The following is a 13,951-nucleotide window of genomic DNA, read 5'->3' as shown; positions in this document are numbered from 1 at the left end:
AGAGAGAGAACTATGGTCGGACAGATGTTTCACCATTTAGTACGGTTTTTTGGTTATATCTTTTAAAGTGAAACGTCCTCTTGGAAAAGGATACACACACACACACACACACACACACACACACATATATATATATATATATATACATATATATATATATATATCACACTGGACTAGTCACTAGTCCATCACAGGGCAAATAGAGACCCACAACACAAACAATTCCAAGTCACCAACTAACCTCAAACCCATGTTTTGGGACTGAGGGAGGAAACTCATGCGATCTCAACTCCAAAAAGCCCCTCAAACCCAGACTCAAATCAGGAATATTATCTCTGAAATAAAAAGTGTTTTATTTGTTGTCATGTCTCAAGGGCTGCTGCACTGGTTAAAAAGTGCTATATACGGTTCAGTGGAAAGTGAGGTGAAAGTGCTCACCACTACATCGCCTTTGGCAGTCCAGTGCAGCGATTAGCAATTTGAATAGAGTGATGCAATCTACTGTGAACGTTTCTTTCTGGTGTAATTAATATGGACACTTCCATATACAGAGTTTCCAAATGCAGTTTTTGTTTATATCCCAAGTCACTTACTGTAGGAACTAATTTATTTATCATATTACAAGTGATCAGCTATTTGCAAAACACTTCTCAACAGAGATTCGTCCACCAAAGCCAAGATTCCTCAAGGTCTGCCCTCCGCAATTTAATTCCAGTTAAGCAAAAAGCACCACTCTTGTGAAGACAAAGCTTCCACTTTTAATCCCTCATTTTGCTTCCCTGTTTTTACCCCGAAGCCAGGCTGCGCAGAGCCTCTGTGAAGTGCCTCCTACAGGCGGGAAGCAGGACTGTGAGCTGTGATCTCATTCTGTTCATGATGACCTCTGTCTCTCCCCCACCCCCCATCCCTGCAGCTGCTCAAATTGGGATCCATACAGTCAATGTGTTGGTGAGTCACCGTCCTAAGGGACACGTGAAACCTGGGTGAGAGGAAGGGTGAGGAAGAGGGAGAGGGGGGGAAAACACAGTGGAGCAGAGGCAGCGGGGGCGGGAATGTGTTTGTGAGTCATAAGGCCTGGCTGGTTAAGGTGATGATCCTGACGATGCTATTCCTGGAGTGGCCATCAATTTTGTCTTACCTTCTGGACAGGCTTTATTATAAATCCTCTCTCTGGCTTTCTTCAGTTAAAGCAATAACATGTAAACCATTTCACTTACCCTGTACATGCATGCATTTAAAAGTCTAAGTGCTGTTTAACTGGAATCTGGATTTACAATAAGTGGCAAATATTAAGATAAGATATAAGAAAATACCGTCTCATTGGACAGCCGAGAATAATTTATCTTCCTGTTGTCAATATTGTGAATAAAATATCAATAATCAGAGCATCCTCCTGACAACATACTCCATGATTTAAATTCATTTTCTATACCTTCATCCATGTGGACGGCTGCTGACGGTCCCAGATGACATTGGGTGACAGGCAGGATACACCCTGTATAGGTCAGCAGTCCGGTACTCAGTCACACCTGCAGGCTTTAAGACCCCAATTAACCCAGTGGCTCCCAAAGTGGGTGGGTGTGTGGGTGGGCTTCTTAGCCGTTTAGCTTCACAGTGAATCCTGTCTTTTAAAAGCTATTCTTGAACAGAGAATATGTCTTCAAAGCCCTGAATGTTGAAAATTTAAATGTTACATTGCCAGAATTAAGACAGGATGCACTTTTAATAAATGTAACTGTTGATGTGATTTATTAGGGTTTTTTTTTTTTATTTACTTTCTCTGTTCATTATAAAAGTTGCAGTTTAGTATCTAGAATTGCAATGGAGCCTTAATGTAATAATGAGTGTAATGTAAAAGGCATAGCTATCAGCAAGCAACCAAATACAGCAGTTTTGGGGACAAAATACAATCAACACACAATTGTCGAGCTGCAGGTTTGTCAGTTTTATTGTGTTCTTTGAAAAATAGACATAATGTATGTACATGTAGAGACTAATATACTATTTGTTCCTCCATCCAATCAGAGCTTTAACAAATACGGCGTACAACTTAATTCACTGGGGGAATCCACTGTTACATCAGTCACTTAATTTGAACAGCATGGAATTACAAATCAAGACATTTACTGATCTCTTGCTATAGCTTTGATCATACTGGAGGGGTTGTTCCCCCCCCCCCCCCCCCCCCAACAGCAGCTTGTTTGACAACTTGATTATTTCTTTCTGTACTGTAGGTTTCCAGCTCAGAAGTATAGTGAGACTCTTGAGAACGTCTTCTTTTTATAGATCTAGCTACATGTTTGTGTTGTATCTGACCAATCTTGCTGAAATGAAATTATAGATTTCTTTTTTCTTTTTTTTTCCAAAGTAAAAAGTCTATATTAAAAGGTCAACTTGCACGAGGGTACGTGGCATATCAGTTCATTAAGTCATAAAGTGAACATGAGATGTAGTTTGTAAGACCAGCGGCAGTCGTGTACAACAGGAGGTGCTTAGCTTGATGGCACTTGGTTAGAAACTCCTGCAGTGACTGTTTTAAACTATAAACTGTTGCATTTCTGTGAAAATAAAGAAACAAGGTTTTGGCAGTAAAATCCATTCAGATACGGCGTCTTTAAAAAAAAGCAGCAACACAGGCCCAATAAAAACCAATTGTGCTTGTACAGTTACACAGCGTGAACTTGAGACTCTTATATATCAAAACAAACATCACGTCTTTAATGTAAATTACACAACTTCTCTCCAAAGGCTTCGATGATTTTCTTCAGTTCAACAGAATCAAACATTGCAATGTTTAACTGAGTGTAGTAACCTATGCATTTTCAAGTTTTGTGTGTGGGACCAGGACGGCAGTTATTGTATCTGAAGCGTGTTTGATTCATGACGTGAGCACAGTGATTGCTGTCAAACACGATGTGGCTGATGTCTCATTGGAGTGTGGGATGTGCTCTTGTCATCCGCCTGTTATATAACCCGTCTGTTTCGCTGCTGCCTCTCCGCACCTTTTCTTCCTGTCTTGATTTTCGCCAGCTTCTAACTTCTAGCCGACAACAATGTACAAGCTCGATTTTTGCCACGAGGAGAACAAAAAAAAAAAAAAAGTCAGCGGTACGTGTTCAGGTCTGAAAAAGAGAATCTTTTCTAAACACAAAAAGCGTGATGAGTGCCTTATTTGTCAAATCTGGATGGTAATCTGACAGGCCACGCTGTTCTCTGTGTTCCGCCTCGCTCAATGCGCCGTCCATTGTCTGTCTGCCCTTGTCTATTGATCCTGTCTGAGGATTTACTGAAAGAAACATGGTCAGAAGGCTAATAAGGCAGATGAAAATGTCAGCGTAAATCTGCCCTTGAGGTCTGTTTTAATCAGTGTTTGTGTCGAATCAGGGTCGACATTTCAGCATTCAAATCTGTGTCGACTCTTGAACTCGTGTGGAACTGGGCAAAGTAGCAGCAGCCTTACGAGAACTTTCATGTCATGATTGACAGCTCTCTTGAGTGGACAAACAATTACACACTTAAACAGGCAAATATTCTGTACATACAAGCAGCGCTAAACCGTCGACTGATTTTCCCCCGAGGCAGAGATGAAGATTGTTCGGTGCTACTTTTGATCAATTCAGAGAAGAGTCACTTTCATCAAATGTGAGGCCTCTTGACAGAAAAAAGAAGCACTGTGAACCACGATGCTGCTCTTTTCTTCCCGCAGATTGTTTTCTGACAAAAACAGCATGAACTTTTATTACATAATTGTGAGTTTCATAACATGAATGAGAGGGAGAAAACTTTGTTCTTTTGTACCAACTCCTTGAAGCCCTGCTTTAATGTCAAGCACGGCAAATAAAGACAAATAACCAATACTATCTGTCATGTAAGCTGACCTTTCTTGAAAAGAGGAGAAAAAAAGAAACTGCACACATAAAAAGAGACACACACCCACACACACTTACAAAGTCTGCACACCAGTCAGTCCATACACGTGCTTCTTCTTACGCCTCCGGTGGAATCAGGTCTCTGACTTTGTAGTGACTGGTTGGATGTTCTGGACTTTAGAAAGTGTGACGGGCACCTTTCCCTCTCCAGGTGTTGGAGCTCTCATGATCGGAGTACCTGTAACATGAGCAATTAGTGCGCTTGCAAGGCAACAACCCACACCACTTTTACTCTGAAAAAGAACAAATTCATTTACAACAAAAACCTTATTTTTGGAACGTTTCATTCCACTGTGAAGCGGCAGGAACAAGCCTGTCACTTTATAAGTATAGGTGTTAGGAATGAAATTGGATTTAGCATATTGTATGGATACAAGTAAATCCATGGAAACGTATGTTTTCTTATCACAAATATCACACAATAACCCATTCCTGAAGTTTCAAAAACACTGACGTATGCATCGGGGGCTCTGGGAGTTATTCTTGTCAAGGGAGCAAAACAATTGGGCTTGGTTTAAAACAAATTGTGGAGTGAATATACACTTCTTTCTTCCATTGGAAGGCTTTAAAATGTTGCATCTTAAATGCATCAGATGACAGCGAGGATGATGCTCTATGTGAGCATGAGAGCGACAATGGTTGGAGTGAACTCGGCGAGAGAGGAGATCTATGCCACGAGACTGTAGAACTGTATCTACAACTGTATGCAACAAGCAAGTAGAAATAATGCAAAATTGTGTTATTGCACGTGCATTTGCACGCATGTGTCAATGGGTGCATTGGCGTCCGGTTACCGGAGTTTCAAAATTCAATCAAAATCAGTTTTGTTCTATGGTGTTTTATCGTACCTGGGAAAAGAGAGGTCACCCTTATATTTGGAACTCGAAGGATTCACAGTTGTTTCCTCCCGTGACTCGCAATTTCTTGCAAATGTGCAACTTCAATTTCTAAACAAAATGTTCTCATAGTTGTCGCGGAGGGTATGTTAAACACGCCTCAAACTCTTCTTAATTTGGTTTCTGAGAACAGGAAACTACCTGAAATTGCAAATTAGCTTTCAGGGTGTCCATCTGGTCGTCACTGAGCAGCTTTTGAGCTCCATTTTACCTGACTGGTGAGGATGTCTGGGGAGAAGCCCCATATTCTTATGGGCAATAATTCTCTTTTGTTTTGTCTGGTAATTGTTGTAGCCCTGATTCACAACATTTGTTCATCAGTTTCAAGACAACAGTGGCAAACAGCAAAAGTTTGAGCCATGTGAATCTTGTTGAAATAATTCAATCTCGTTCGAAGTGAAAATGGTTCAACTCCGCATATTTTCTCAAATTTCTCCCGTCACGAGTTGTCGCCACCCATTGAGATAATGGCATTATCGCCCCATCCCTGTTTGTCCATAATCTGCCCACAAGCACGTTTCCCTCAAAATGAAAGTGGAGAAACCAATCTCTTTGTGCGAGTAATCTTCCTTCTGCCCAGAGATCTAGCGGGAGAGTGGAGCCTTACCAACTGTTGCATGCAGGTCTGCCAACCTCTCTTTAAACTTCTGCTGCAGATACAATTCTTCTTTGGAGTAGCTTTTGGCAAAAGCAGACAGCAGGAGACCCACAGCCATGGAGGTGCCTCCCACACAGAACAGCACGGCGCCCGTCAGCTTGCAAACGTCCAGCGCACGGTTGAAACTGACTGCATGGCTGCACAAAACAGGAGACAGTTAGTTTGAAGAAGCTTTCTATAGAGTAACATTATCAGTTGTTCACTTCATTTGTTGTATATTTGCTATCATATGGTGTATGATCAATAGTTTCCTTATATATATATAGCAAGTATATATAGGGAGCTACTTCAAGCAACAGCACTTTACAATAAAAGCAACAAGACAAGAAGAGTAAGAATTCAAGAATGAATGGATTGACATGAGACTAGGCGAGAGCCTGTAAGAAACGCTGAAAGTGTAACGAGCTCAACAAATAGGAAAATGTTGTGACATCGGTTTTTTTTCCGGCTCGTGCTTGAAGGCCAGTTTCATAGAACATGCTCTACCTGTCTACAAAAAGAAGGTCATCTTCACCGAACGCTTCAATCCTGGCTGGAGTGGCATAACCCACCAAAACAACAATTAGGCCTGCGAGCATGATCAGGGCACCGAACGCGAGACAGACCTGGAGCACAAAAGAATTCAAGTCAGAGAGACTCAGGAGTGATGCAAATCTGAGGAGGGATTTTCAAAAACGCAAACACTGTATTCGGTGTAGGTTTTTGGCTCTTTTGGTTGTCAAACAGTAAGTATGAGATGGATTTTAGCCTCACCTTCCAGAGTAAAGAGCTCCACCTGCTAGGCGATCTCTGAATCTGAAAATCTTCGTCACGTTCCCAGATAGAAGCTGTGCATTCCTCGTAAAACTGAATGAAGGATAAACAAGACATGAAGATATGATAATAATAATAATATAACAAAAAACAGAATCACACCTTCACACAATGCGACTCCAGCAGTCATCAAGTATTAAGACTGTTACTATTGGTGGTGACGGCTGGCATGTAAGGTACTGAACCTCCACTGGGAGCAATTCATGGTTCCATTCTTTGCTCAAGGACACTTTGCTATATATGCAAGGTGACGAGGGGGGGGATCTAACCCGCAGCCTTGCTGTCCAAACTGAGCCACGGCTGCTCCTTATTGTTTCCTCTGTGCATCATTGTGTTCGACTGTTACCTGGTGTAGGTAGGATCGGACTCCATACTGCTGGCAATTTCCACTGGCTTGAGCTTGTTCTCCGTAGTCTGACCCACAGATCTCTGTGCATGAAGTCATCCTTCACATCTGTCTCCCTGAGAACACACACACACACACACACACACACACACACACACACACACACACACACACACACACACACACACACACACACACACACACACACACACACACACACACACACACACACACACACACACACACACGCACAAATGAATGAATGAATGCATGAATCCACCCCCCCTTTAAGAGACCACCCACACAGTTTGTGGACAAACTGCTTCAAGCTTTCACTTGGGCATAATTGTTGTGCACGCAGATATACATGTAGTACACATTTACATGTTTGTACACACAATCACGTCCCCTCGCACACATTGCTAGAAAGTTATGTAACACCGTGCTGCGGGCAACATTGCCTCAGTACATCTAGATTAATGAAGCGTTCTTCTTGTCGGCTGCTAGGAAATAAACCATGACATATTACACTTCCAGCTGAGTGCAGAGACTGCTGACATGCACAGATTCATCCCTTTATATTGAGCTTCGTGGGAGAAAAAAAAACAAACAAACATTTTGTTTCTGTGCATTGTGATGAAAGCAATATGTGGCACTCTCCAATTTGTGAAAGAGGTTATTTCAACGTTTTGATATTTATCATATCATGTTTTTGTGTTTTCAGTCCCAAGAATCACCTGAATATAAGCTGGTATCTGTTAGCGTTACCTACTATATAGATTTATGTGTAGAACAGGTTGTTCAGTACCTGCCTTCATTGCCTGCCGACATTGCACATTTTTGTGATATACTGCGTACAATATGACATTGGCTCATGGGTGATGTACAGTATTTCTTTTTTTTAAGGCCAGAAACGCCCTGATTGCAGCCGTTTTAAGGCTACATTAGGTTTGGTGACGTTGTTTATGGATCCAGGATCACCACCTAGTTGCAGCCTGAACTCTGCAGTTATATAAGCTTCAGCGCAGACAGCAAAGTTTCAGAATTTTCTGTTTCACCTTTAGACCATTGATTTGTTGCAATACGTTCTGTGTTCTCTTTAGTCTGCTGTCAAAGTGGCATAAAAAGGAAGGATGGATTTTTTTTTTCTCCCTTCCCAGTGGCAATATCAATAACATGGCCATGAAGATGGATCCGTAAACCGACAGGCAAATTACATAATGCATATTGAATCTTGTCAGAGATATACAGACAACCACAGGCTTTGGACAGACTTAGTGCTGGCTCGGTCCATGGTGAGAATTTCTTACACATTGGTCGCCAATGCGGCGCCTCAGTAGCTCACAAGGATGTGATGCATGAAATAGTGGGCACTTCTACTTGTATCTACTACCTGAGCAAGTAGGATCAGAAGAACAAATATTTGTTGCTTTTGATTTTGTCATTCTTCAGGTAGTTTTATGTTTTCCAGTTTATTTTCTATTAAATCTTGTGTTTGTGTTGTGTGGTAAAACCAGTGGTACTGATGGGTGAGACATAGGAAGGGTACATCCTTCCTCCAATTAATCATCTTCCAGTTGTTCACTGCATTTTTCACTGAACTTGATCATTTTTGGGCACGAGCCTCTTGTAGTAGTTGGTGGCTTTGTAGGGCAAATGTACGTTCATGTTCTATGATCACATTGCTTGTGTTTATATGATAAGATGGAGTAATGTCTAGTGACACCTGAGCAAGCTGACTAATGGTAACCCCGTTCTCTAAAAGCATCAAGGTGTGTTTGTCATGCTGCAACATTGCTCCTTTTGTAATATTTCTGAAACTGAGTGAAATGTGATGTGAGTTACCAATAACATTCTACACAGATGTTATTCTGACATTGTGATGAATGCAGTAAGTATCTATCTTTAGTTTGTAGGCTGATGTTACGTATTTCCGAGGTTTTGTACTACAGTTTGTGTCTCTTTCCTGCCCCCCCCCCCGTCGAGGGCTTTTACATCATTACATGAGTAGCTCATAGGGCATGCTCTCAAAATAGTTTCCAATACTAACAACATAAAAGTCTAAATATTTGGTCAGTCTGTAATAAGTACTCCCTGCATGTGTCTCAGTAAATTTGAAGTAGCTTTCAGTTAAAAAAAAATGTTGAGGCATAAATATCTTTCACATTACACATTGACAGATATCAAAACATCTATCGACATGTGTTTTTAAAAAGCAGACTAATGACAATTCTGTTCAGTGATCACATTCATTTGTCCTTCGCTGTACAAGCTTTGCTGACAAGAAACACAAGCATTGTTTTCTCGTAGTTAATCCAGTGATAAATATCCCAACAAAATCCGATATACATGCACTGACAAAGCTCTGTGTTTCTCCAAGCACAAGTTTCTGTTTCACACAATAGAGTTGGACTGTGGAACCAAAATGAAAATGAAATATTGATTGCACTGTTGGCAATGTTGCTTGTAAATGTCGACTGATTAAAAAAACAAACAAAAAAAAAAGTCGCAATGCAAATCCCAGTCAAGCAATAACTCACACTGCGTTATGGTTCCAGAGCAGCGCTGTGTGATCTTATGGCTCGCATGACAAATGGAGGCTTAATTGGCGTTCTGGTTCATCAGCAAAGCCATGTAAATCAAGGAAATCAATCGGGTGATGTAATCCCTAATAAAGTGACGTTGGTTACACACATCGTGCAGAGAGCTTGTATCTGGGGGAATTTTCTGGGAAACAAATTGTGTAAATGTCTACAGAGTCAGTATAAATAATATTAAGTGATTATTGAAGTGGGTAATAATCATGCTGCATCAAAGTTTGCTGTTTGGTGGAAAGTCATTTTATTCTGCCTGTTTTTGTCAGAGCAACACCCCCCCCCTGAGGATGTTTGGGTCACAAAGCTGATGGATGTTCAGAAAAGATGTTGTGCAGCGTCTGACGTCGACAAATTACCAAACATAAATACTCACAGGAGAAGGGATGTGTCAGGGCCACAGCCAGGTAATGTAGCAGAAGCATGACTCGTGGAATATTTTAGTATAATGAGACACACAGTTCCGTAGTACCTTGTGTTTAATCACATTATCGCTTAATTTGCACCTGCTCAGGACTGTCAGGAACAGCCTCTGTCCAGATCTTACAAAGACTCTGTGTGCTCGCGGGCTTGAAACAATACTCATCCCGTAACCAAATGATGAAAAATATAATATGATAATAGCAGAGTGATGATGATGTTTAACAGCTGCAGCATTTGCATCAAGGTCATATTTCCACTCTGGGTAAATGTTCATTTAGTTTAAAGAGATGCAGACAACATTGAATTCTAGATCATAACCAAACCTTTTCAGACGTACTATTGGTTATAGATTTTGTAGAATTAGCCAATTTCCTTGACTGTAGGTGTGTTGGGACAGCAGCCAACGTGAATGGTCTGAAGCTGTGGTTTGAAGTGTGTTCCGGGATGTTTTTGGATTGATTTGCTCAGAATGTGTCTGTGTGCCTTCAGTCTTGATTTAGAGATGAAATCTGTATGTTTGGTGTGTGTGCTGTATGGATAGGATTGTGGCATGGTTATGGGGATGCAGGAAAGGATAGCTTTCACTGGCATTATTTGTTCTTTGTACAGACATACTTACATACATACATACATACATGGCAGGGAAAGTTGGTAAAAACGCATTTTTAAGCTGGATTTATAATGAGTGTAATGGAGACTAATAGTTTAACAATTACAGCTATTGCAGACTATAAATTAAGACCAAATATTTCACATTGGAATCAGTTAACCAACACAAGAACTGTTTTTTGGTTGTTGTTTTTTTAATGCTATTAAGTCCCAGAAGCTGTTCAAATGTTCTAAAATCCTTTTCTCTGTTCCTGAAAAGAAAATGACCTCGGCAAAACCTTTAGTTCCAATCCCAGTGCAATTTGTTTTCTCACAAAATGTTTGGCTTTCTTGTTGTTTTGAGCCAGATGCACATGTTATGGTACAAGCCTGTAAAGGGAGTTTGCACCATTCTCTGTAGGTTTGTACAATCACAACATGGATTTTGGAGCAGTGACCAGGAAATGAAATGATTCTAAGTGAAAACACTGAGCTTTTCTCAACTGCTGATCAGACATCTATAATTTGAACCATAAGCAAAGCGATTAGTTCACTTATCAGAATCTATCAGATTCACATACACAAACCGAAAAATGTATGATGGCTGATGACTTGTACCAGTGTCTTGACACTTAAACTATAATGATCTTCAGATCACAATCGTCCAAATATGAAAGCTGCTGAGGACAGTTTGAGTTCAAATATGAATATTTTGTTTCACTAAATATAACATACAGATATTAAATTATGTTTACTATGTAGATTGTAAGTGTATGTATGTGTGTGAGACAATTTGACTTGAACCAACATGCTTTGACTTTCTCCTGGGAGCTGAATGTGAAAATAATTATACACATTTTGTTGCTTTTCTGATACAAGTGGAGCAAAGCATATGTTTGTGTGATGGAAACATTTCGAAGATTCATGATGGTGATAAAGCAGCTGATCTGTTATTTTGACAACATCAGTTAAATCCCTGAAGTAAAGACTACAAGTCAGTGTTTTGGGTGAGAGACTCTCCATAGCCCTCCATAATGTTCAGAGAAACAGTTTTTGAAAAAGTCTCATCAGAGAAATGTGCCCAAAAGATTGAAGGAAAACTGGTATAATAAAAATCTTATGGTTTGAAAACGTAGGAAGTCCTGCATTGAACCAACAAATGACCAGAATTGGCAAAAGCACCCACTTTGTTACCATAAAAAGAAATACATATTTATCTGAGTTCAGAACTAAGCTGCAGATTTGGAGATATACTCCAGTACAAAATGAAAACGTCAAAGTTAGAATAGGTGAAAATAAGATTTGAATTTTATTCATACAAAATCTTTAGGTAGGTTTTTTTTTAGCAAGTATGGTAAATAAGCTCAGCCATAAGTAATGACACAGTTAATGATTGAACTTCATAGCATCATATTTGGAATTCAGAATTCTAAGTACACCAAAAAAAAATAAAGGCTGGATTTCATATTACTTAACTATAAATGAATTCATTTCAAAACATTTACTTTCCATTTTTTGACTCAGAAAAGTGCTGCCATCCATTTTCAGTGTAACTTGCTCAATAAACTCTAAAATGATTCAATTTGTGAACTTCTGCAGCTTCAGGATTGATAATGTTTCCCCTCAGCTGATACAATCCTTTCACTGTCACTCTGACTTGTGATCCATGGATGCTAAAAAGAAAATAGTCACAAGGACTTTTTTTTAGGAAGAAAGAAGGAAAACAGATAATTGTGCTAAAATGTAATGAGCAAAAAGTAATGTGCTGTCTGGAAAATCAAGTAATGGTAAAAGGAAAAAAAAGGGAAATTTAACAGCTCATTTTCCATCAAACCGCTTTGAATTAGAATCTTACAATTATCTATATATACCAAATTGATTCCGTCTAGTCTGTCATTAATTTATTGTGGCTTTCTATTAAAACAGCCTAATGACATAGACAATGAATCTTTAATTTCAAATGTGTAGCACACTCCTAAATTTAATTTAAAAAAAAAGTTTATTCATCACCATTAAAGTACATTTATTCAAGTAGAAATACTTTGTTTCATGCCTTCTCTAAAAATAACGACAACACGTGTGGAGAATGAGAGTTTGGGGGGGGGGGGGGATCTAAGGGAGGAGCTTAACATATAAAAGTGGGACATTATTCTGATTGCAGGTAGGGCCTCCGGTATCGAAAGTATGTGTCATCTTTGCATTACTTTGACTAATAAAATCCATCTAGTTTTTACCCTTCACTTTCATTGACACCCCACATGAAATTCCTCAAACGTAAGTAAATTGGTTTTCAACCAGTACTTCCACACAAAAAAAGTTCAAAGTTCTGACTAAAAAAAACAACCCACAGCTTCTATTCCTGCATCGCTTTGACGCACAAAATCCAAGACCAGCAGCAACAAACAAAATAGAAGCCAACCTCTTACATCAAACAAAACGGGGCTGTTCTCAGGTTAGTGCAGCGGGAGCTGCATTCTGGATGTGAATTCTCAGTTGAAATGATTGAATCAGTGAAATGACGCACGGTGGAGTGTCTCCGTGCCAACAGCGCGCCCGAGGAGCCGCTGGAGCCTGAGCGCCATTATTAGCCGCCATCCTGCCCTCCTCAGCCCAGCAGGAAAACACACAGACGTAATGTGTGACGCCAGTCTGAAAACAAACCTCATCCGACCGTCTTCCCACTTCCCAACCCCCCATCCTCAGGACGAATACACTCACAACGCACGTTTCAGTCATACTTCAAGACAGGTGCACTTTAAATATGCAATATGACTGAATCAGATCATCACCTGAGAATAAGGTAGTTAAAAAAAAAAAAACGTAGAGAAAAAAACATGATCTGAGTCCAATCATGTGGCTTAAGTTTACTTGGATTACATTAAGTTACCAACGCCCAAAACGCTTATGAATTCACATTTGGAGTAATTGAGCTCTGCAAAATATAAAAATGAAAATGTCACGCAGTTAAATCCAGATATTGAATGTATTGCAACATGATCCAGATGTGCAAACGGACGATGCGCACGGATTGGAGCGACACTGGAAATAAACACTGACGCTCTTTAGAAAAGCCTCAAGGCGGCGATGCTCTGAAAGCTTTATCGCAATATTTGAAATAAAAATGTTTATTTACCTGTCATTAGCAGCTCGGAGAGTGATCACTCGCTGCTGCTCCCTCAGCCGGGTCCCATCACTCTACAGTCACCTCTCTCTCTCTCTCTCTCTCTCTCTCTCTCTCTCTCTCTCTCTCTCTCTCTCTCTCTCTCTCTCTCTCTCTCTCTCTCTCTCTCTCTCTCTCTCTCTCTCTCTCTCTCTCTCTCTCTCCTGTCTCTTTCTCCATCGATGATTCACATTTCACGCTCTTTACTGCGCATGCGCCTCTACCATGACAATATAGGCTATGATTCAGAGGAGAATATAAATAACCAGGCAGTCAGAAAGGTTTGGAAGACCAGTAGTAGAGCAGAATGATATCCATGAATGAATCAATGAGACAGTGAATGGAAGACAGATAGATAGATAGATAGATAGATAGATAGATAGATAGATAGATAGATAGATAGATCAAGGACATGTACATCACACCTCAGTAGGTGCACATTGAAGTACATCTCACACTTTTATCAGGAATTCCAGTCACATTCCAGGCTGGTCTATTCTTGGCTCTGACGTAACCTGTTAAAGGAAGTGTTAGTCACCACCAG

General features: G+C 40.2%; 1 protein-coding gene across 1 annotated transcript; it reads right to left on the bottom strand.

Moving 5' to 3' along the window:
* Positions 1-1,923: 1,923 nt before the first annotated feature.
* nrsn1 (neurensin 1) lies at positions 1,924-13,547 on the bottom strand. Its single transcript, XM_080472101.1, has 6 exons — positions 13,381-13,547; positions 6,643-6,758; positions 6,237-6,329; positions 5,970-6,088; positions 5,433-5,620; positions 1,924-4,107 (listed from the first exon to the last, which is right to left on the bottom strand). The coding sequence occupies exons 2-6, from the start codon at positions 6,739-6,741 to the stop codon at positions 4,004-4,006; spliced, it is 603 nt and encodes a 200-aa protein (XP_080328227.1). The 5' UTR covers positions 6,742-6,758; positions 13,381-13,547; the 3' UTR covers positions 1,924-4,003.
* Positions 13,548-13,951: the final 404 nt, after the last annotated feature.

The sequence above is a fragment of the Lipophrys pholis genome (assembly GCF_963383615.2).
Source record: "Lipophrys pholis genome assembly, chromosome: 9".
Classification (NCBI taxonomy): domain Eukaryota; kingdom Metazoa; phylum Chordata; class Actinopteri; order Blenniiformes; family Blenniidae; genus Lipophrys; species Lipophrys pholis.
Note: the sequence above shows the minus strand (reverse complement) of the source record. Positions and strands in the feature narration are given on the sequence as shown.

What these genes read in the sequence shown, in the direction of transcription:
- nrsn1 (XM_080472101.1), bottom strand. Translation starts at nt 6,741, where the DNA reads ATGACTTCATGCACAGAGATCTGTGGGTCAGACTACGGAGAACAAGCT. An exon ending in GACCTTCTTTTTGTAGACAG is followed by an intron (nt 5,621 to 5,969) that starts GTAGAGCATGTT and finishes TGTTTTGTGCAG; the next exon opens with CCATGCAGTCAGTTTCAACC. An exon ending in AGACCTGCATGCAACAGTTG is followed by an intron (nt 4,108 to 5,432) that starts GTAAGGCTCCAC and finishes CTCATGTTACAG; the next exon opens with GTACTCCGATCATGAGAGCT.